Source organism: Chlorocebus sabaeus, chromosome 12 (assembly GCF_047675955.1).
Source record: "Chlorocebus sabaeus isolate Y175 chromosome 12, mChlSab1.0.hap1, whole genome shotgun sequence".
NCBI lineage: Eukaryota > Metazoa > Chordata > Mammalia > Primates > Cercopithecidae > Chlorocebus > Chlorocebus sabaeus.
Window position 1 is genome coordinate 112,639,404 of NC_132915.1, and position 23,056 is coordinate 112,662,459.

The 23,056-nt window shown below is 65.0% G+C and overlaps 2 protein-coding genes across 7 annotated transcripts in view; one reads left to right on the forward strand and one right to left on the reverse strand.

Moving 5' to 3' along the window:
* GPSM1 (G protein signaling modulator 1) overlaps positions 1-18,710 on the forward strand; it is a 31,736-nt gene extending 13,026 nt beyond the window's left edge. For 2 of the 6 annotated variants that reach the window (XM_008005642.3, XM_073022098.1), the window contains exons 9-14: positions 398-521; positions 8,044-8,114; positions 8,930-9,106; positions 14,827-14,983; positions 15,475-15,683; positions 17,153-18,710. In XM_008005642.3, the coding sequence (XP_008003833.1) occupies positions 398-521; positions 8,044-8,114; positions 8,930-9,106; positions 14,827-14,983; positions 15,475-15,683; positions 17,153-17,359 (945 nt within the window). In that variant the 3' untranslated portion in view covers positions 17,360-18,710. The other 4 variants (XM_008005644.3, XM_008005645.3, XM_008005646.3 and 1 more) reach the window with 4 other exon arrangements.
* Positions 18,711-20,438: 1,728 nt separating this feature from the next.
* DNLZ (DNL-type zinc finger) lies at positions 20,439-22,890 on the reverse strand. The gene is made up of 3 exons (XM_008005649.3): positions 22,627-22,890; positions 22,100-22,239; positions 20,439-21,295 (listed from the first exon to the last, which is right to left on the reverse strand). The coding sequence occupies exons 1-3, from the start codon at positions 22,852-22,854 to the stop codon at positions 21,127-21,129; spliced, it is 537 nt and encodes a 178-aa protein (XP_008003840.1). The 5' UTR covers positions 22,855-22,890; the 3' UTR covers positions 20,439-21,126.
* Positions 22,891-23,056: the final 166 nt, after the last annotated feature.

A 23,056-nucleotide genomic window follows, 5' to 3' on the forward strand; every position in this document is an offset into this window, starting at 1 on the left:
TGCTTGACTTAAGCAAACAGTGCCTGAGAAATGTGGATGTTCCTGGGCGGGTCCCACGGAGCCTCAGCGCACAAGGGCTGAGAGAGGTGCAGCCAGGCGGGGCCAGGCCCCTTGCGCACCAGAGGGCACAGGCCTGGCTGCCTGGGACCCCGAGCATCTCTGGGGTGGGACTAGGGGCTGTTGAGGACCTGTAGGGCCACCTCACCCAGGGACAGAGCCCCAGACTCCACCTCCGGGTCTGCAGTGAGTCCTGGTTCCCTCAGAGGCCCAGGGGTCAGCGACCAGTTCAGGTCACTGAGGTGGTCAGGGACAGGTGTACTGGGGGCCATTGAGGTCCTCTTGGAGCCCACAGCAGGGCCCCCAGCCACACCTGCCCGCTCCATCCCGCTCACCGCAGATCGGGGACCGCCATGGGGAGCTCACGGCCCGCATGAACGTGGCACAGCTGCAGCTGGTGCTCGGCCGCCTGACCAGTCCGGCAGCCTCAGAGAAGCCTGACCTGGCCGGCTATGAGGCCCAGGGTGAGTGCCAGGGTTGTGGGGGGGGGGGGGTCTTGCTCCCCACAGGCACAGACCAGATCGGGAGCTGGGGAGGGGTGGGATAGAGGCCGGGCCAGCATGGCTGAGGTGGCAGCCGCCAGAAAATGGCCCTGCAAGCCAGTTCTTCTTGGCCTCAGGGACAGCACAGGCCTGAGGTTCACCCTGAGCCCCTCCCACCCACGTCCTGGGTGGCGCCGCAGGGCTGCTGGCTGAAGGACAGGAGGTGGTCACCTACTGCCCCGCTGGCTGCTCCGGGGCCTCCACTCCCCACCTGCCCCTGGAGCACTCGGTGCAGGGAGGGCTTCTGTCCTCAGACCCAGGTGGGAGAGGGCCGCTGGGAGGCGAGAGGGCATCAGCCAGAGGGCTGGGCTGGGCTGGGCTAGGGGAGCCCCATGTACCTGGGGCAGTAATCAGGCAAGGCCCAAGGCCAGGCGAGGCCACCGTGGTGACCTCATTCATGTACCGCTGGTCCTGCCATGCCGGTCAGCAGTGCTGCACACAGGACAGAACATCCCCCACAAAGCGAATAGACTAATAGGTGCCAGGGGTGGTGCCAGGTTGGGCTGGCTTCCTGAGGTGGCTGGCAGTGGGTGAGGGGCAGGTCTAGGGGGAGCAACTGCCCCACCCATGTGTCCCCAACCCCCGAGGGTCTTGAGTTTGCCAGGAGTTGAGCCCCAGCCCCCGAGAAGGGATGCCTGCCTCCCAGAACGTACCTGGTGCCCCCTAGGCCTGCTGAGGACCAGGCTGGGAATACCAGGCTTGGATGTGGTGCTGGGCTGCCAGAGTTTCTTTTTCTTATTTTACTTTTAATAATTAAATGTTTTTATAGAGATAGGGCCTCGCTATGTTGCCCAGGCCAGTGTCAAACTCCCAGCCTCAAGCGATCCTCCCATCTCGGCCTCCCGAAGTGATGGGATTATAGGTGTGAGCCACCGTGCCCAGCCATCGCCTGGGTTTTTGTGCCACGGTGCTCATGGATTTCTGACGACGACCTCTCCTGGGAAATTGGGGGTGCATGTCAGCCACCACAGAGGCCGAGGACAGAGGAAGGAGCAGAGGCTCTGGGGCCCTCAGCGAGCCTGTGGGACCAGGTGCTGTTACCAATGGCGCTGGGTGGGTGGGGGATGAGCTGGAATGTGCCCCCCAGGATAGCCAGGCCTATATCTACCCATGGCCAGGGTTTCTTAAGAGTGGGGAGCTCTGCAGAGAGCTCCTGAGGCACCCCTGGTGCCCCTCCTTTGTCCCTGGCTCGGCACTGCCACCATCTGGGACCCCAGTAGCAACTAGGGGCAGGGCTGGGAGCAGCTCTGAAAAGGCTCTGCGGAGGCTGCGGCTCCGGGTCCTCCCAACGTTTTCTTTCTTGGAGCCAAGGAAAAGGGGGGCCGGAGTGGGAGGACACTGGAACAAAGCAGCTTCTGTCCCTCCTGGCTCCGCTGTGCCTCCCCGAGTGCGGGACCCCTTCCAGCCGGCCCGATGCCTCCTCCCCCAAGGCTGGGGAAGGGTCCGCCTCCCAGCCCAGGGCAGCCCTGCAGCCTGCCTGGGGCCGCCGCCCCGATGCCGCTGCGGGAGGCAGGCTGCACCCCTAGAGTCTGGGCGGCCCTGGGGGAGACCCCCGTTCAGCTGAGCCTGGCAGGGACAGAGCCTTGAGGCCGGAACTCTGGACTCGGCGCTGCGGGTTTGGGGCGCCACGGAAGGACCCACGCAGCCTCCCCATTCTGCAGGTGCGGAACGCGGGGTGGATCTGCGAGCAGAAGGAGGGAAGTGGGGTGCAGAGCCACGCTAGAGCCTGGCCCGTGCGGAGGGGGCGCCGGGGGCTGGGGGCACAGGAGGGCTCTGCCCAGCGGGGTGTGGGCGGGGCGGGGACGGGGAGGAGGAAGTCGTCTGGGGGCGGGGCTTCAGCTTGCCGGGGACATAGTGGGGCGTGGCCTTGCTGTTGTGGGCGTGTCCATGGGCGGTGGGCGTGGCAGAGGCTGGTGGGTTTGGTGTCCACTTGATAAACGCAAGGAGACTTCCGTGCGGCTGGAGGACAAAGAACCTTGGCGTGGCTTAGTCAGCGTATTAATCTCACCGCCCTCTGCCGGCCCCTCCCCAGCCAGCAGAGAAGCCCCAGAAGTGTGTCTGGGGGGCACCTCCCTGCCAGCTGCTGCCCTTGTCCAGCTTCTCTGGGTGTGTGGCCTCTATGAGGCCCCTGCCTCCCTGGCCAGAGGGCATAGGCCCGGGCCTCCCACACTTGCTCCTGGGCTGCCCTATCCCCCACCCCAGCAAGGGTGCCAGGCACGACGGAGTTTCTGCTGCTGCTCTTGGTGTGGGCAGCATAATTGGCATGTTAGGAGGAGGGAGCCAGCCCTGAGCCCTACAGGACCTCCCCCGGCCCTTGGCCCATCCCCGATGACCCTGCCTGTCCCACAGGGTGTGCGACTGCCCTCAGCCCTGCTGACCATGCTCCACAGCCCTTCACCCTCTGGGCCCTGCTCAGGGCGTTGTGAGCACGGTACACAGGAGTTCCCGGGGGAGCATGCCATCAGCCTCCCTGGGAGAAGTCCCCTGAACGTCCCGACGGGTGGCCTTGGGGTCAGGGATGTGCATGGCATGACATCCCTTGCAGTTTAGGCTGTGGGCTCCAGCCCTGGCCAGCTGATTGTGACTTGACCCACTTGTGCCTCAGTGTCCCCATCTAGGGAACAGACCCACCAGTAGTGCTGGGAACAGAGCTTGGCAGGGGTGAGAGGCCAGCAAGCCTGAGAGCCCATAAACCTGTTACGTTCGGGCCCTGGGTGGGCGAGGCAGGCGTGACTGCAGCACGGTCCTCCTGTTCCAGCAGCCCAGTGGCCCTTGGGCAGCCGCAGGGATGGAGGATGCACCCTCCGTCCATGCGCCTAAGAGGGCCCAGAGGGGACAGTGTGTGAGAAACAGTATGCAGGGTCCTGCACGCAGCAGATACAGAGTAAATGCCCCCCGCTTGGTCACCAGGCCCCTGCCGTGTGCCAGGCACTGCTGGGGCCCTCACTGGTACTGAGAGCGCTGAGCCGCGTCCAGCAGCCGATAGGTGAGGAAAGGGCAGCCTGGGAGCGAGCCACATGGGATGAGCTTTGGGAGAAAGAAAAGCCCAGCAGGGGAGGTGTGGATAGGAACAGGGAACAGGGGAGGCAGGCTGCAGCAGCTTTGGGAGGTGACTGTCGTGGTCCGTTCCGACTGCCCTCACAAAGCACCGCAGGCCGGGGCAGCAGCAGTAGACGTTTCCTCATGGCTCTGGAGGCCACAAGGCCAGGGTTGGGGTGCCATGTGCTTGGGTGCTGGCCAGGGTCCTCTTCCTGACTGGCAGATGGCACTTTCTCACTGTGTCCTCACATAGCAGAGAGAGGGAGGAAGAAGGGGGAGCTTGAGAACACTGGTGGCTTCTCCTAAGGCCACTCGTCATTATGGGGCTCCATCTTCATGACCTCCTGTAAACCTCAGGACCTCCTAACACCATCCCATGGGGAGTTAGGGCTTTGATGATGACACTCCAGCAAAGACTGGAGGTCAGAGAGAAGTGAGCCGCAAGCTTAGACGGAGGAACAGCAGTCTGGGCAGAGGGAAGAGCTTGTGCAAAGGGCCTGAGGCAGGGGCCAGCCTGATGGGTGGAGGGACAGTGGGGAAACTGTCTGGAGCTGATGGAACAATGAGAGGGCCTTGGCCGAAGAAGGGAGGGCCTTGTGGGCCCTTGTGTGAGACCCCGTCTCCAGTGGGGCGGGGCCCTTAGGACCCAGCAGAGGAGGGGCAAGGCCTACGCCAGCCCTTAACACCCCCTTTCTTGGAGAGGGGACTTAGGAGCAAGGCTGGGGCAGCAGGCAGGTGAGGGGCAGATGATCCGGCTGCAGGGAGGTGAGGAGGGGTGGGACTCTGGGTCTGCAGTGAGGCAGGGACTGCCTGGATTTCAGACCAGAGGTGGGTGTAAAGGAACGGTGGGCAGCTGAAAATCGGGGTTGCTGAGGTCTGAGCCAAGCCGGCAGGGGGGTGCTGCCCTGAGGGGTCAGGCAGGCACAGGGGGCACTGAGATGCTCGGGGGGCTTGAGTCGGCCATGGCACATTGTCTGGAGCTGGGTGAGGACAGAAATGACGACAGTGTGACGGTCAGCGTCGGGTGGCCCTGGGGTGGTGCTGGGAGAAGTTTCCAAACGTTGCGCTCGTAGGCGAGAGAGACAGGAAGCCAAGCCAGTGGGCCGGGCCTGTCTGGACAGCTCAGCCAAGGGTGCTGGACTCACACTCAACGCCTCAGCCGACTCTGCAGACAGAGGGTGCATTGAGCCGGGCACAGCGGGCCTTCCGCTCACCGTCCATGCCTGGTCATGAGGGCACCTGCCCTGGAGCCAGACGCAGGCTGTGTCTCAGAAGGGCATTTCAGCCGCTGCTGCAGCCAGGACCCATCCATGCAGCGTCCTAGTGGAGGGCCAGGCCTGGCAGAAGCAGCTGTGCCGGACCCAGGACCCGGACGATGCACTGGGGAAACCAAGTCAGGCCCCCATGGCATTGGGGGGCGGCGGAGGGACAGCCAGGCTCTCAGGCAGTGCACACTGGGAGATGGAGCGGGGCTCTCGCTGGGTGTGGTAAGTGAAGGGACTGCCTCAGCAGACGTGCCCCTCTGTCATTTCCATGGTGTGGGGAGCAGATCCCGAACTGTGTGGGGTCAGGAGCTGTCCTCAGAGCGACCTTGCTAATCTGGGTGGGGGTGGGCAGCTGGCAGCCCTTCAGAGAACAGGACGCCAGCCCCAGCCCCGTTCTGTCCCATTCAGGCTGCACCACCTGAGGCTGGGGCGGCTCCACTTCAGTGCCTGGCCAGATCCTGAATGTGCCAAAGCTAACCCTGATCCCACTGACCACTGTGGCCACAGGGCGGGGCTGGGAGCCCTGCCTGGGGTGTTCGTGTTGGGAGTGAGAGGCGCAGTGGACGGCCCCAGGTCCCAGCGTCCTGCTCAGGCCCTGATGGGCCCCAGGTGTGCCTCTGGCTGCACACGTTTCCATCTCAGGCCTCTGGAGAGCAGGAGCTCAGGGTGTGTCCTCGGAGCCCGGAGGCCAGGCCAGGGAAGTGCACAGCCCATACTCGGTCAGCTCCCAGTCCCTGCCCAGCTCTCATGAAGCCCTAGGCATTCGCCGCGGGCTGGTCTGGGGCCAGCGGGCTGGAGGTGGAGGACAGCCTGGGCCCCCAAGTCCTCAGCTCCCTCTGCTCCTGTCCCCTTCCCCCCAGCCGCGTTTAGGGTGCTCACTGTTTACACAGGTCACATGGACAGGCTCGGGAAGGGGCTTCTATAGCAGCCAGGCCTGGCCAGAGGCTCCCCTGTGCCCCATAGGTAGCACCTCGCTCTCCGCCAGGCGCCTTCTTGGCCGTCTGAAGCCCCCAGCGCATCCTCATCACTGCCGTTCACTAAGTGGGGGCAGGACCCTCTTCCCAGTGGGGGTGGAGGCTTGGATTCCATTCGGTGGCACAGTGCTCAGACAGCAGCCCTCCAGCAAGACCCGGGCCTGTTCTCATCCCCAGCGTGGGCCTGTAAGGGAGACCCTGAGAGACCCTGACACTCTGGCCCATTTCCTCCCTCCCTTGAGGTTGGGGCCAGGCTCATATTTAAATCAGGGCCACGCTGAGGCTGGGGTCAGGGGAATGTTGGCTGAGTGACCCAGCTGTGCAGGGGAGGCTGGGAGGGGCTGTGTGTGGAGTACAGTGCCTGAAATGACTGAGTGACTGGCCGCCTGAGCCAGCTCTATCTGTGGATGTTGCGTTCCCCAGCAGGGCCCAGAACCCAGGGCTAACGGTGGGGTCCAGGTGCACCTGAGGCCCCGGCACCCTGCCTGGCTATTCATGCTAACTTTGACGAGTGCCCCAGCCCTGGTGGCTGTGCCCCCTGATGCATTAGGGCCTGGACGGGGTAAGGGAGTGTCTGGGCCTGCCTTCCACGTCTGCCTGGTGCAGGCAGCCACCAAGCAGCTTCGCTTTAGGAGCTGAGCTCCTCGGGGAATGAGCACAGAGGGGCACTGCCCCACCTGGCCCATCCCTGCTGGCCCAGTCTGATGAGGAGGGCACTGAGCTCTGAGGCGTAGTAATGGGGCCAAGTCTGCTGGTCTGGAGGTGCCAGGACTGGATTCTCAGAGTGCCCCCTGATGCCAGGGCTGGCTCTGGCCGTGCCCTCAGACTCACACCGGGTGTGCGCGGGGCCCCTGGGCACAGCCCATGTGCAGCGTGTCTGCGGGTGGAGGGACACTTGGTTCCCAGGAAGACTGGGTAAGGGTGGGCATGGGGGGGGTGGGAGCTGTGGGTGAGCGGGAAGGAGGGCCGGGGCCCTCCCAGCTGTGAGAGGCTCCCTGGAGATGTGCTGGACGTTGGGACAACAGAGACAGGGTCCTCAGTGCCAGCCTCGTTCCGCCGTCGTTCCCTCTGCCTGGAACATCCTGCTACCTTTTCCACAGTGGCCATGCCCCCCTCCATCCCGCCACCTCCTCAGGGAAGCGCCCACAGACCCTGGCTCTCAGCCACGGCATCAGGCCTTCCCACAGCGCTTCTCGCCTGGTTGGGGACGTTCCCCACATCCCGGATTCCATCCCATTTTTCCGTTGGCCACCTCATTTCTGGTCTGCCATGTCTGTTGTGCCCTGGATCTGGGTCCCTGTGAGTGTTCCGGGAACGGCTGGACTGAGGTAGGGCCACTCTCCCAAACTCCCAAATCCTTTTGGACCCCTCAGGGCTGAGTGACACCCGCCTCTGCCTGGGCCGTGTTAGGACAGACGCTTGGAGGTAGGCCTGGCTGTGGGGCTGCCGGGGGGTCCAGGACAGGCACTGGTGGCTCCGCTGAGACTGTAGCTGGCCAGGGTTAGGTCAGGCAGCTGCGCCCCACCACCCCACTGCGGCTAGAGGAGATGGGGGTCCCTTGGGTGGAGACACGGCCAGTAGGGTGAGCCCAGGGCCAGGAGGGATGGACAGGAGCCTGGGGAAGGTCCCACGGCAGAGCTGGTCTGGGGGACTCATCTGAGGCCTTTTCCTCCCCCACCCTGGCCTGGACTGCCGCAGTGAGCTAGGGGTAGACCCAGAGGCCCGCCCCACCTGCCTCTGGGGTACAGCATGACGCACCCTCAGGAGGGGGATTGGGTGGCCTCACAGAGGTGGCCGAGGGTCACAGGGGCCACCGGAAAGGAGTCCAGCCAGGAGGAGCGGCAGGAGTTGACGCCGGGAGGCCCTGTGCGTATCGGGGGAGAGGCCTGTCCAGAACCAGGCCCTTCCAGGACAGGGGAGCCAAAGCCAGACCCAACCTGGCCCCACCCAGGGTGCGCCCCGTCTCGACGCCTGTCCCCTTTGACTCTGACAGTACAGTCGGGGAGACACAGAGGACACTCAGACATGGCACTCGCCTCCACAAGGGGGGCTGGCTGTCACAAAGCCACGGCCGGGTTGGTCCTGGGCCCCCCAGAGACTCTGGCCTGGCCCACCCGGTGCGAGGTGCCAGGGGGGTGCAGGCTGACTGGGTCCCTCTGTCCTCAGGAGCCAGACCCAAGAGGACGCAGAGGCTGAGCGCGGAGACCTGGGACCTGCTGAGACTCCCCCTGGAGCGGGTGAGCCAGGGACACACGGGGCCGATGTCAGCACAGCTGCTGCCAGAGCACGGGCAGCGGGGTTAATGAGGCAGAGCCGCCGCCACCCACCTCAGCCCGTCTGCTGGGGGATAAATGTACCCTCCTGCACAGGCCCATCTGCCACCTGCTCACCCATGTCCCTCAGCGTCTGGCCAGCTGCGCCCCAGGCGAGGTGTGGTCCTCACACATTTCAGGCCCCCATGCTCCACCCAGCCGCTATGTCACTGCACCCTCGGGACCCACAGACAGGGACACCCACTCCTGCCTGCTCCCTACCCTCTCGGACTCTGCACCCAAAGTGGGGACAGCTGCTCCAGGTGCAGACACCGGCTGGGGTTCAGTGAACACAGACGGACAGATTCGGGGGCTGCCTGGCGTAGGGCCCCGGGCTGACCCTGTGCCTGCCGGCAGTGGGTGCTGTGTGGCCTGGGCTGGCAGCCTGACCTCTCTGAGCCTCTGGTTCCTCTGGTTCCTCTGGTGTGGCCTGTGTTCAGTTGTGGATGGCCGTCAGGGTTCTGCCGTGGGGACAAGGCCCAAGGACGCCCATAGTCACTGTCGTTGCCGGTGTAGGCCGGCCGACATTTGCGGGGGTCACTGGCTCTCAAACGCCCCACCCTGCCTCTCCTGGCCCCAGCCAAGGCCCCACAGTCCCAGTCCTCTCCTCCTCCCTGGGGACTGAGTACCTACTGTGCACGTCCATGAAATGGAGGTGGCCTGGCCTTCCCTTCAGGGTCCTGGGATGGGGACATTGGTTCACAATCGCCCAGGACATGCACAGCCTTGCCCCTCCCCAGGAGCAGAATGGAGACAGCCACCATGCAGGGGACTGGCGGGGGCCCAGCAGGGATTCGCTCCCCATCCCCGTGAGGAGCAGGAAGTACCAGGAAGGCCCGGACGCTGAGAGGAGGCCCCGGGAGGGCAGCCACTCCCCGCTGGACAGTGCCGACGTCCGGGTGCATGTGCCGCGCACGGTAGGCGTCTTTGACAGCAGAGCCAGGCCGAGAGGGAGGAGAGCTTGGCAACGGTGCCCCAACTCCACTGCCAGCCAACCAGCCGGGCCAGGCCCGGGCACTCTGGGGAGGCAGGGGTCCCTCCGTGGTGCACCTGGTGCAGTGCTGTCCTGGGAACCCCGGCAGGGGCTCTGGGCAGGGCTGAGGGTTCAGCATTGTGGTCGCACCCAGCCTCAGAGGCCCTGGCCACCGAGGAGCCCCTTGGGCACTCTGGGCTGGGCTCTTCTGCAGGGAAGGCCCTGCCTCTCTTTGGGCCCCAGTTTCCATCTCGTTTACCAGTTGGGGGCTGGCTCTTCCAAGCCTTCAGGTGGCCTCTGTCTCTGACCCCAGCCCCCGGCCTCCTTCATTGGAACCCTCCAGACCCAGCCGCTAGTCACAGGAGCGTGTCCCTGAAAGGGACTGGCTGCCCCCACTGTGAGAGCTGGGCTGCACAGATGCCCTGATGGGGTGCCCCTTCCTGAGGCGGCTCTTGGAGGCTCTGGCCAGTGAGGTCAAGCCTGTGTATCCTAGCAGGGCCTCGGAGGGGTGGACGAAGCCATTGTAATCCCTGGGGGAATCCTGGGATCTCTGACACCTGGCGGGGGTCCCTGAGCAGAGGGGCCTGAGGGGCACCCAAGGGGCCGGTGGGAAGCCCCAAGCCATGCCCATGGTCACGCCCTGGTGTGGAAGCACCTGCAGCTCCTGCCAGGCCAAGGTGCTGGGCCTCTCCTTGTTGGTGCAGTGGCTGGGGCAGGACCGATGGTGAGTGGGGTCGTGGAGGGGATGCAGCTGAGTGGCCTTTACATGGCTGCCGAGCCCCTGGTAAGGGGACAGCAAGGGGCTAGGTCCACCCAGGGTTCCTCTTGGTCAGGGACTGGGAGGCCCTACACTGCCCTACCCCACTTGGGCTAAGGGTCATGAGTGGAGCAGAGGGTCACAGCCCAGCAAGCAGCAGCAGCACAGCCTGGGGGCTGCCCAGGTCCTCAGGCCTAGCCAGGAGCCCCCCCGCATTGCTGCGGCACACACAGGTGGAGGGAGGGGTGGGGCAGTTGCCATGACTGCCAAGTGTATGGGTGGACGGAAGGGGAAAGACAGACCAGTGGTCAGACTCGGGGACGGCGGACGGACGGGGGACAGACAGACCGGTGGTCAGACTCGGGGACGGCGGACGGACGGGGACAGACAGACCGGTGGTCAGACTCAGGGATGGCGGACGGACGGGGACAGACAGACCAGTGGTCAGACTCGGGGATGACGGGGGACAGGCCGGGCCTGTGCCTGGCAGGTGTCAGCTGTGCCAGGGCCACTCCAGCCACGGGGGAGCTGGTTGGTGTTCGGGGCACAGATGGGCCGAGTCCATGTTCAGAGGTCAGTCTGGAGCTCCCCCGTGCAGAACGGCTGGGTCCAAACCACTAGAAATAGTCTGAAACTTCCTCCGTGGGCACCAACCTGCAGAGGGGTATGGGTTCCAGGGTGGGATTCGCAGCCCCCCGAGGCTGCCCGAGCCCATCCTTCCTACCAGCAGGGTGCAGCCTCCCCTCCCCTCATTCAGCCTCAGCACTGCCCAACCATCTGGGCTGGTTCCATCCGTCCACTGACGGGAGGGATGCGGAGGGAAGGGTACCCAGGGAGCACCTGGTCAGGCCTTCCTGGGGGTCCTGGTGATCCCCCAACCTCCCTGGGCCTGGAGGGAGGAGCAGGACTGGGACCCAGACCCCTGCTCTGTCCACAGCTGGCTCTGCCCACCACATCTGGGCCGCCAAGGAAGGAGCGGGAGGCTGGCAGCGTGTGTGGGACAGGCCAGCGTCAGCCGGCCTCAGGGACAGATGGCTTTCTATCAGCACAGCCTCTGAGGGCTTCCGGGCTTCATGTCCCCCCCAACAAACTGCCCTGGGTCTGGGCCGGCAGGGCCAGGGGACACAGTTCCAAATGTCCAGCTGCCTGGCCCTGCTCCCCTGGCCCCTGTAGCCACCACAGGGCAGGACGCCCGGGACAGCCAAGATCCTGGCACCAGACAAACGGGGTTCACAGGGCCTGTGAGGACGTGGCAGGGCCTCTTGGCTTTTCTGCTGACCTGAACCCCACTGGCCTTCCTGAGGTCAGGACCTTGGGTACCGCCCTGAGTAAGGACCATCGGCACCCTGGTGGCAGCCTGCATGGGGACTGCAGCAACAGTGGGTGGGGGACATATCCCTGGGCTGTCAGTGGCTGGGTGGGCCCCCTTCCCTCTCTGCTGGGGTCCTCAGGGGAGGGCTTTCGCCTCTGAGTTGGGGTCCTCGTCTGCAAAGTGCAGCTGATACGGACACTGCGCCGTTGCTGTTGCTGACCAGCCAGCCTCTGCCCCTGCCCACCCTGTGCCCAGACAGTGCAGGGGCCTTTGGGGTGTGAGGTGGTGTGGCTGGGTGTGGTCTGGGGGTCCAGAGAACTCATCCTGGGGTGGAGGGTAGGGGGCAGGGCAGGGTTGGCCTCAGAGGCTGAGGACAGTGTGGGTCCAACCAGGAATGAGATAGCAGCCAGAGGCTGGAGCTGAGCTGGCCAGGAGGTCCAGGGCACTGGGGAGCCACCGAGGGCGGGGGGCAGCAAGGGCCGTCCCGGACAGAGGAATCCAGATGGGGAGGACAGCAACCCGCCCAGCTTCTCTGTGCCTGCCTCCGTAGTCAGGCTGAATAAAGAGGTGGTGTTCCCCACCTGGCCCAGCTCTGGAGGGAGGCCCAGGGGCCCGGGTGTCAGCAGGAAAACGGCTCTTCAGCAGGCTGTCCTCCCACACAGCTCTGCAATGTGCCCGCCCACAGGCATGGGGCGGGGAGGCGGGGAGGCGGGGAGGGAGGTTCACTGCTGCACTCGCTGGGGGAGTGTTTACGGAGCACCCCTGGGTGTGTGTGCGAGCCCGCGTGGTGGATGTGAGCTTTGTGTGTGTGAGCTCATGCGTGTGTGTGAGCCCGCGTGGTATGTGTGAGCTGCTGCGTGTGTGTGTTTGTGTGTGTGTGTGAGTTTGTGTGAGCTCGTGCGTGTGTGCGAGCCCGCGTGGTATGTGTGAGCTCGTGCATGTGTGTGTGAATTTGTGCGTGTGAGCCCATGTGTGTGCATGCGCTCAAGTGAGCAGGGGCGGGTGCTGGGAGGGCTGAGCCCTTGCCCGGGGTCCTATTTAAGCCTCAGGCATCCCAGCCTTGAGGCAGCACTTGGCACTTTGGGCAGGGTGGTGGTGGCCCTGGGCACCTTGTGTCCTGCCTGCGCTCCGTGTGGCCAAGCACCCAGCGTGGGGCTCCCCGCCGCTGTGGAGAGAGCCTGTGAGCCGCGTGAGTCTGGGGTCCCTGGGGTCCTAACAGGTGGAGGCTGAGGGAGCACATGGACCTCTGTGAAGCCTGGTGGGGTGGTCTTGGTCCTCCTCAGGAGAAACTGGGCTTGTGCTAAAGCAGGAGAGACTACAGTCAGACTTAAGGAGGAACTCTGAGATCTCCAGGAAGGAGGGAGCCAGGGGTTGGGGCAAGGGAGGGATTAGAGCAGGGAGGTGGGAGCCCGAGTCCCACTGGATATGTTCTACTGGGACGTAAATGCAGGGGCGGGTGGCCTTGGGGCCAAGGGTCTTGCTCCTGAGGGGCTCAAGGGGCCCCAAACTATCCAGAGCCTCTCCCCGTACCAGGCACTAAGCCTCAGTTTTGCACCTGTGGTCTTAGGCCCCTGCACACCATGTGAGGGATGCATTAGCCCCTCAACAGGTGGCCCCGGCCTCAGGGAAGGGGAGGGCTGCCCGACATGGGACCCTGAGAGGGGCTTCACCATGGTGCCTGGGACATGGCCCCTGAGGGGTCCTGCCTTTCCCAGGAGGGGCCTTGCTCAGTTCACCTGGGCCCTGGGTCACCTGGGGGAGCCCAGCTTGGCCTCCCACAGAGGCCCCCCCACAGCTGTGCCCAAGCCCATCACAGCCTGGGAGCCAGTCCCTTTTGGACCAGGAGGCCACATCCTCCCAGAGAGGCCTGTGTGGCACCCCCACTGGCACTCAGAGATGCTGGCAACCCCAGTGCCACCCTCTGCCTGGACCTGCAACTCCCAGAGCCCTGGCCCAAGTGGATGTGGCCCTCCCTGCAGCCTGGGCCAGTTCTCCCCTCCCTCCTGCCTGGGGAATGGGAGGGAGTAGGGGTGTCGCCATAGACCGGAGCCAGGCCGCAGGAGGACAGAGCCCTGCAGGGAGAAGGAGGTGCTAGAACTCCCCTCCCCAGGTCTGCCCCAGGGACAGGAGGCACTTGAGGCTTCCATGACAGCTGGGGACTGACTTCAGGGGCCAGAGCCAGGGGCCCTCGGTTGAACTCAGGGTTCCGAATCCCAGCTCTTTTTTGCCCCAGTGTGACCTCGGGCAGGTCACATATGTCTCTGGGCCTCATTCTCCTGTGCCCTGGGCTGGTTCCAGCAGACAACCGGAAGCAGGACGGGAGCCCTGGACCTGGGCTGTGGGGATCAGGGGTCGGGAATTCAGTTGTCTGTCAGCTGCCTGTCTCCTGGGCTGTGGGAGTCAGGTATTGGGAATTCTAGGCAGCGTCGGGTACCCAGGAGGTGCCATCTCCGCCAACGTTGCGTTAATTTGTTCAGCTGTGAGCCCAGCACTGTGCAGGCCTGGAAGAGGCCACCAGCCGTGAGATGGACAGGCTGGGGCCAGGCGGGGTGTGCCAGCGCCAGTCAGGAGGTGGACGGGGCTTGGAACCATCACAGCCACCCATCAGCCCTGGGGCAGACCAGGGCCTGTGAAGCTGGGTCATGGGGTAGACCTGCTTCAGCTGGGCCCCTCAGGGGGGCCACAGGAGACCATGCCCTCCAGCCTCCCTTGTTTGGGTGTGCGGACTGAGGCCCAGGGCGGGGTTCATTTCTTCGAGTTCATTCACACAGCAGACACCGGTGAGGGCTGTGTGGGGCATGGACGCAGGGAGCTCGTGGCAGGGCTGACGCAGGGCTGACACAGGGTGTGGTGGGCATAGGGACAGGAGGCACGGGAGGCTTCCCGGGATGTCTGGGGAGTGTTCCAGGCCGAGGCTGGTGAGGCTGGCCCAGGGCAGGTGACGGACAGAGGGCTGGACCAGGGTGGCAGCCATGGGAGGGGAGAAGTTGGGGGGAGTTGGCAGGTGCCAAGGGTGGGTGGCACATCCTGGGGGAGGGGTGGCTGGGTGCTGAGGGTGGGTGGCACGTCCTGGGGGAGGGGTAGCCAGATGCTGAGGGTGGGTGGCACGTCCTGGGGGAGGGGTAGCCGGGTGCCGAGGGTGAGTGGCACGTCCTGGGGGAGGGGTAGCCAGATGCTGAGGGTGGGTGGCACGTCCTGGGGGAGGGGTAGCCAGATGCTGAGGGTGAGTGGCACGTCCTGGGGGAGGGGTAGCCAGATGCTGAGGGTGGGTGGCACGTCCTGGGGGAGGGGTGGCCGGGTACCGAGGGTGGGTGGCACGTCCTGGGGGAGGGGTGGCCGGGTGCCGAGGGTGGGTGGCACGTCCTGGGGGAGGGGTGGCCGGGTGCCGAGGGTGGGTGGCACGTCCTGGGGGAGGGGTGGCTGGGTACCGAGGGTGGGTGGCATGTCCTGGGGGAGGGGTAGCCGACAGGGGGCAGGTGAGGGTCCCAACCTTGGCCAGGGTCTCAGAAGTGTGTGGCCCGGGCAAGCGGCCCCCGGTCTCGTGCAGGGGTCTGCGGGGCTAGCTTTGGCTGCAGTGACCCCACTCCCTCCCCAGAGCATCCCAAGGGCCCCGTCTTCAGACGAGGAGTGCTTCTTTGACCTGCTGACCAAGTTCCAGAGCAGCCGCATGGACGACCAGCGCTGTCCCCTGGATGACGGCCAGGCTGGGGCTGCTGAGGCCACGGCCGCCCCCACCCTGGAGGACAGGATCGGTGAGTGCCTCCCTCAGCCGGGCCCTCCCTTGGGCTTGTCTGCAGGGGCCGGGACCAGGGCTCCTGTCCTGCTTCCAGTGAGGAGCTTTCGGGTGACAGACCAGCAGACGAGCTGCAGAGTACCCTGTCACCAAGGGCGCCCTCCACAGCCCCTGCAGAGCGGCATCCCGGGAAGCGTGTCATCAGTCTGCCCTCCGGAACATACTCAGGCCGCACGGGTGGTCTCGGGGAGGGGGGTGGGCAGGGCGTGGGAGACTGGCGTTGTCCTCCTGTCACCCCCTGGAAGCCCCAGAGGTGGGCGTGGGAGCCACAGCAGAGGGAGCAGCCGAGAGCTGCCTAGGCTGGTCAGTGGAGACTCCCCCGGGAGCCTTGGCCTCAGGAGCACAGTGGGCTGGGCTGGGCTCAGAGGTCAGAGCTCACTGTGGCCGAAGCCCGAGCCTCGGGCCTGACCCCGCACTGGGTCCCAGGCTTCGCCTTCTGCACCTCCGCAGCCCAGCCCTCCATGACGGCCTCGCCCCAGACCGAGGAATTCTTCGACCTCATCGCCAGCTCCCAGAGCCGCCGGCTGGACGACCAGCGGGCCAGTGTGGGCAGCCTGCCGGGGCTTCGGATCACCCACAGCAACGCAGGGCACCTCCGAGGCCATGGCGAGCCCCAGGAGCCAGGGGACGACTTCTTCAACATGCTCATCAAGTACCAGGTGGGCTGCGGTCCGGGCAGGCATGGCTCATGGCCCCTTTGCTATCCACTTGTGTGGAGGGAACTTATGTGTCCTGGAGGGTGAGGTGGGCGCTGGTTCCTCCGTCTCAGGTCATGTTTGAGGGACTCCTTGGGGACTCAGCCAGTGTCACCAGATGACCAGGGGTGTCTGAGCCTGAAGCCCTACTTCTGGGAACCCCAGGCTGCTGGGGATACCAGAGACCCCCACAGAAGGCAACCCCAGGACACCCCCAAGCTGTGCCAACCCCTTGCTGTGCAGGAGCTCAGGGTGGGGGCTAGGGTGTCATAGGTCCTAGAGCTCATGGCCTCAGGGATTCCCCACCAGCCCTCCACACCCGGCAGGGAAAACACGGGCCAGATAGCACCCCCAGAGTGGGGAGGGCAGGGGGATCCAGGGCTGCCAGCCGGCTGGCGGGACAAAAACAGGGACCATCCAGGGACCACACAGTGGATGGCAGGGGCGGAGGGTCCAGCCCCAGAGGGCAGAGCCAAGGCTGGGGCTCCAGCCTGGCAGCCACACCAGGAATGCCCTCCTCACCTGTGTGGGGGTGAGCCAGGTAGGGTGGCCGGAGCGGGGACTGCTGAGCCAACAGTTGTCCCAACTGGGACCTCAAACTCTGGGGGTCTCACCATCCCTGTGGGGTGCAGCCACTGCTGGGAAGGGGTTCAGGGTCCCTAGACTTGGGAACAAGCTGGCGGTGGAGGCTACTTGGCCCACCATGCACCAAGCCAGCGAGTTTCCAGGTCTGCCGTCCTCCCTACAGCGGAGAAGAAACCGCGGCCTGGGGCCAGGCATCCAACCAGCCGCCTCCAAACCAGCCCCACCCAAGAGGCCCAGAGTCCCCCGTCCACATGCATGCCTGTGCCAGCTCCCGTCCCTTCTGCTCCAGGCCCTTCAGAGAAGCCCAGATGCCCCCTTGGCTCCCTGGCCTGCACGCTGGAGCAGGCGAGGTCCACAGGGTCGGCCACCTGACCCAAGGGGGAGCCCTGGGGAGCGCCACAGTTCGGGCTCTGCAAGCTGAGACCTCAGGCCTGCCAGGGTCAGCCCCAGGCTGTGCCAGTTTCCAGGACCTGGCAGAGGGACGGCCACGCATGCCCGTCCCTGGGGATCAGCAGATCTGGGGAGCAGGCGTCCAACGCCAACCTAGCCACTGTCTCCTGGGCCTGGCGCCCCCATGCCCAGTGGGAATCATTGGACCTGCTTTTCCTGGATGGGCCTGCCGTGGGCTCCTGGGGGATGAGGGGTGGGGCCACCAGAAGACTGCGCTCAGGGCCCGGGCTCCCAGCACAAGACCCCAGAGCGAGGCAGGCCCCAGAACCAATTTCTTGGGTAGACACGGGGATCTGTGAGCAGTGCACGCCAGCCCTCCGGAGCCGCCCCTGTTGACCAGCACCCGGACCACTGGACCTGGGGAGGGTGAGGCCGCCAACCGCACTGTGTCCACTCAGTCCTCCAGGATCGATGACCAGCGCTGTCCGCCGCCCGACGTGCTGCCCCGGGGCCCCACCATGCCGGACGAGGACTTCTTCAGCCTCATCCAGAGGGTGCAGGCCAAGCGCATGGACGAGCAGCGGGTGGACCTCGCCGGGGGCCCGGAGCAGGGAACAGGCGGCCCGCCCGAGCCCCAGCAGCAGTGCCAGCCTGGTGCGAGCTAAGGCCCTGTGCCCACTGCCAGGCCCGCCCTGCCCCCGCTCCTAGACGCTGGGCTCACAGTCACAGCCACGTCCTCCCGAGGCCATCGCTGAGGCACTGGGCACGCAGCACCATGGCCTCCCCGACCCAGAGCAGCAGGCTCGGGCCGAGCTGCCCGCGGTGGGAGGGCGTTCTTCCATCCTGGGCTGGCCCCCCATGGCCCTGGACTTCCTCCCTCCTGCCCCGCCGCAGGCCGGATGGGGTCTTCGGCATGTCGGCCCCGACCCGGTGCTGTCACAGTCCCGCACCCTCTCCCCCAAACCCTTCTCGTTCTGTCCTGCCCTGCCAAATGTGAAACCTGCTGTCTCCCCTACTCTCCCCAAAGGTGTCTCTGAGCCTCTTCCCGGGGCCACCAAGGACAGGGCCACGTTCTATCCCCCCAGAGCTGGTCTTGGGACAGCCACGTGGCAGGCTTCGTCCCCTCCAGCTTCGTCCCGGGGCAGGGCTCCCTCCAAGCCTATCTCCCCACTCCTGCCCGGGCCAGAGGAGGTCTACAATCACAGAAGACCCCCCAGACCAGGCGTGGCAGACCAGGCCACAGGGGCAGCTCTGAGGTGCCTCCCCCCTGCAGGGGCCTTGACGGGAGCTGGGCCTGTCTGTAAAGCAGAGGGAATGGCTGGGCATGAACTTCAACACTCCAAACCCTCAAGCCAGGAAAAAGGGCAGGGCCTGGTCCTGGGGATGCTTGCTGGCAGCGGGCACAGTGCTCAGTCAGGGCGGGAGACAGCACCAGGCTCTGTGACCCTCACCCGAGGCGGGGGGTCAGTGGAAGCTGGGGAGGCTTCACTCAGCTCAACCCTGCAGAACCCCCGATATGAGAACCCCCCCTCCTCCCACCAGCTGGGGGAGATGACATCACTTCTGTCTCCCCATGGGGAGGGGGCCCACAGGGCACTGAGTTCAGGATCCTGAGACTGGCAGTACCTGTTGGAGCCTGAGATGGGCCTGAGGTTGCCTGCTCCTGTCCAGACCCAGCCGTGGCATCTCCCGGGGGCCCCACCATGGCCCCACAGCCCCCAGGGCTGGCAGTTCCATCTAGGAGGGTGCCTCTAGGCCCCGCTCTCAGGCTGGGATGGAGAGGCAGTCCTGGGCCCGGCGAGGTGAGCTGCTTCTGGAGGGGCAGGGCCGCACCCCAGGGCAGGGACAGGTGCCCGAACACAGGGTCTCCAGGACGTAGCGCCCCCCTGCATACTTGAATGTATGTGCGTATTTATTGCTCACATGTGTGTGCCATGTTGTCAGTGGGTCCTTTCCAACCCAAGAGGTACATTTGTTTTTCTGTTTTTTCCTGAAAAATAAAGTCAGCCAAGTGAGTGTGGTCCGTATGGCCTTAGTCCTGGGGGTGGCCTGACCCAGGTAAGAGGCTGCACTGTACAGAGTGTCCACAGATACCCACGGGCTGGGCCCTCTGAGACCTCAGAAAGATGGAGTTCCCACTGCATTTAACCACAGGGGAGCTGGGGCACAGAGGGGTGAAGTAGCTGTCTGCTGTCACCAGTGACTCCTGCACCGCTGCCTTCTCACGCTGCCAGCCCCTAGGGAAACAGAGCATGCTCTGAGCTGACACTCGAGTGACTGAGGCCAGCCCCCAAAGCAGCAACCCCCAGGTCAGCCCCACGGCGCTGTGAGGACCCAGCCTGCTGCCATTCACCCTGCAGCCAGTGCGGGGAGGCCCTTTCCTGGAGTCTGATCTGGCTGGGCTCGGGGTGGGGACACTGAACCACAGTATAGGAGCTGGGGGCAGATCGGCAGTCTGGGGGCTTGTCTGGGCACTGCCTGTGGTGGGCAGCACCCCCACGGGGTCCCTGTCGCGGGACACACAGCTGCGCTGGGCAGTCTGGCTGCCCCTCGCCACAGCCCATCTGGCCATGTCGGCAGCCACAGCCTCTGTGCTGGTTGACTCCGTTGCCTCCTCCACCTCAGAAGGGGCCGTCGGAACCAGAATCAATGTGTACTCCAGGTCCGGGGTCCCGGCCGGCTTACGGGTGGCGGTACATGCACACAGGGTCCAAGTAACCGTGCAGGGCCTAGGACGGATTACAGCCAGGGAGGTGCAGCAGTGCCCCCCACGCCACTGGCTGATGCATGGGACAGCCTCCGAAGGTGCGGCTGAGGAGTCCTCTTGGAGAGGCACACGGTGGTGAGGGATGCCCAGGCCAGCAGCCATCCCCAGGAGGCAGGGATGTCCTGGAGGCAGGGGGGGCAGAGTGCTGGGAGATCAGGATGGCAAAGCCCCTTGCAGAAACCTGGCTGTGGCAGTGGGGCTGGGGGGAGGGAAGGGCGGAGGAAGACAGGGTCCAGGGGGACCTCAGGCAAAAGCTGGTGGGATGCGTCTGGCACACCGGGGGTGGCCATAGGTCTTCTTTACTCTAGGAATGTGCCAGCCTTGGGAAAGGTGTCCCTCCAGAGCCAACCTGGGCCCAGAGGTGCTGGCACCAGAGAAAAAAGACACGGTAACGTCCGCATCCCAACTACTGGCCTCCATCTCCCCAACTGTAAGAGGAGGGATTGGCCCGAGCGGCTCTCCTCGCTCGAATCCTGCACTTCCAGGTCCGACGGCTCCCTGGACCTCCCCACGTGCTGGTCCAGGCCCTCAGGAGGCAGTGAGGCACCCAAGCCAAGCCCAGCCCACTGGCCCCTGCACTTCCAGGCCCCCAAGAGACCCCCAGTCAGTGCCTCCATGAAGAAGCAGGCCTGGGTGCAGGTGGCTCAGCGAGAGGAGGACAGTTTCCACAAATGGCACATAAGGTTCTGAGTGGGAATAATAGAGGGTTGTTGGCTGAGAGGACGGGTAATCGAGTCAAAGCCCACGCTGCAAGTGCACTGGGAACAATGCCACCAGGTCCCGGCCTCCCACGGGCCGGATGTGAGCTGGCAGTCCCAGCCGGGTCCTGCTGGGAGGGGCTGCACTGGGTCCCTGTCGTGCTCAGTTCTGCCTCCACCTCCCACCTCACCCCATTCTCTTTCCTGCCAGAGTGTGGTAGGTGATTAATGCTGAAGGTCACACTGCCCAGAACGCTTCTGCAAATAAACAGGCTCCTGTGTTTGCTCGCTTTCATAAACACAGGAACATCCTGTGCACAAACAAGGCTGGGAGACAAACCCCACGTGCCTCGGAGGGCCCTGAGGCATCCAGAGTGCTGTCCACCAAGGGGAGGAGGCCCAGATGGCTCCCCCGGGAGGGGCCTGGAGCTCCCGACACGTGGCCACGCCATAGCTGCTCGTCCTGCCTGGGCCAGCAAGCAGCCCAGTTTGCTCAGTTTCACTGACAGCCAGCAGCCGAGGGCCAGGGCTCAGGTCTGCACTGGCTCACAGAAGGGAGGCCGCCAGAGCTGGCCAGGGGGATGGCAAGGGGCTTGCAGAGGAAGGCCGAGGCTCACAGGGGTGGTGACCTGCTCAAAGTCACACAGTGACAAATAGGAGGGGCTCTGACTCCACATCCAGCCCCCTTTCCAGGTGACTGTGGCCCCTGTGTGCAAGTCCAAGGCGACTCCGTGTAGGAGGAACTGGTGAGGTGAGAGGTCCTGTGGCTCCAGTGTCCACCCAGCAGCACCAGGGATTCAGAGCAGTCATTTTAACTCCAGAAAAACAAATGCCACCAGGGCCACAGGCCCCAGCATCTGGAAGTAATGTCTGTTTATTGATAGAAAATAGGCCATGTCCAGAGAGGCCCAGGGCCAAAACATCCTTCTGGAAGGCAGAAGTCCCACGGTGCTGGGGAGCGCAGGGGTCAGCTCGGCTCCGTCTTGCCAGGCCCGGGGGGACCCTCATCCTCACCTGCTTCTGGAGCAGCAGTGGATGTGGGGGTCCCTGCAGCCTCTAGAACGAACTCCAGGGCCCCCTCGCCCACCACACGGTGCACCTGCTCGCCTCTGGCCGCCAGGATCTCTTCGATATTTCTGGGAGGCAGGGAGGCAACATGGTTCTTCGGGGGCCCCCGCTCGCCCTGCACTTCAGTCCCCTCAGGGTGCCCCCTGGCCAGGCCAGAGCTACAAGCACCAGGACCAGCACTCCTGTGGCATCAGGCCACATGGGCACTTCAGATGTTGGCCTGTGTGCCCTCACCAACCCTGTGTCTCTGCCAGTATGTGCCACCTCAGGAACCCAGTCCTGCTCCTGCCCCCTATGCGCCAGAGGGAAGAGTCTGCAGCCCCAGGTCTGATGGGAGGACAGCCCCAGCTCCAAGGGCCAGGTACCACCAAGTGCCCAGCATGCTGGTCTCAGACCTGCTGTCACTGTTACCGTCCTGCCCAGGACCTCCCGGCCAGGCAAGGCCCGGACCAGGCTCCCAACACCACCTCCACTGCTCTCCCAGCAGCCAGGGCCCAGGCCACACCGCCTGGCCCACACTCCACACTTTGCTGTGGGCCAGCCGCTCCGAGACGGCAGAGGGCAAAAAAGTACCACGCCAGAGAGACAAGACTGGCAGTGAGGGCAGAGGGCAGGCAAAGGCAGGGAGGCAGGGCCACAGGGCTGGCAAGATTTAGCAAATGAAAACGCAACCCCTACTTCAGGCATACTTAAACTAAACAGCTATCTGGGATTTATAGGAAATTCTAATTTAACTGTATATCTTGTATTGATAAGGTGCCTGGATTGCCCAGGTGAGATCTATAGACCTCCACACTAGGGCACGGTTCCCCCAGGGAGGCCAGGGACCTTCTGGGTGGACTCCTGGCCCAGCCCTGGGGTACAGGCCTCACCTCTTCCCATTCAGGTCCGAGAACCAACCCAGGTTGTCCGCGATGATGTGGTGGTTCTGGCAGCCAGGGCAGGTCACAATGACCACGCCTTGGTGATAGGCCAGCTTGGAGATGCGCTTGGAGGACCTAGTCCCGCAGACCTGTCTGGGACAGGGCAGCTGGTGAGGCTGTGAGCGCCGCCACGCCCCTCCCGGGAAGACCCGCCCCCGAGGAATAGCTCCACCCACCCCTAACCGCGCCCTCTCCAGGGAAGGCCCCGCCCCCGAGAAATAGCTCCACCCACCACCCCCCAACCGCGCCCTCTCCCGGGAAGGCCCCGCCCCAGGAACGGCTCCACTCCTCCTCATGGTCCACCTCCCCTCCTTCCCAGAAGGCCCTACACCCACCTCGCCCCAAGTTGTGGCTCCACCCCTTCCTCTGACTTGACCCCGCCCCCTGCAGGAAGGCCCTGGCGCGCCGCCTCTCCCCGCAGGCCGTGTAGCGCCAGGTGCGGGTCCGTCCCCGATTCCGTCCCTCTGCGTGCCCACCTTGCAGGTGTAGACGAGCTGGTAGTGCGCAGCCTCCACGCGCCCCAGAGCCGCCGCGGGCCCCGGCCCCGGCTCGGAGCTTGAGCGCCGCCAGCCCCAGGCCCAGGCGCGCCGCCTCCCCGCGACCTCTGGACGGGCCCCGAGGCCCCACAGCCGCCTCAGGCAGGGCCCCCGGGGCTGCACGCGGCTCAGCAGCCTCGGCGCGCCGCCCAGCGCCGTCCGCAGCATCCCGCTCGCCGACTCCGTCAGCCCCGCCCTGGCCCCGCCCCGCCGCCATCTTGGAAGTGGGCACTAGGCGGAAGCGGCCTTCCTGGGCTTCCGTCCTCCGGGTTGGGGTCGCGCTGCGCTCTGCGGCCCCCTGGCGGCCTGATGGGGCCCGGCGTCCACGTGCAGCTCGCAGCCCGAGGACACCGAGGCCCCGCAGCGAGGA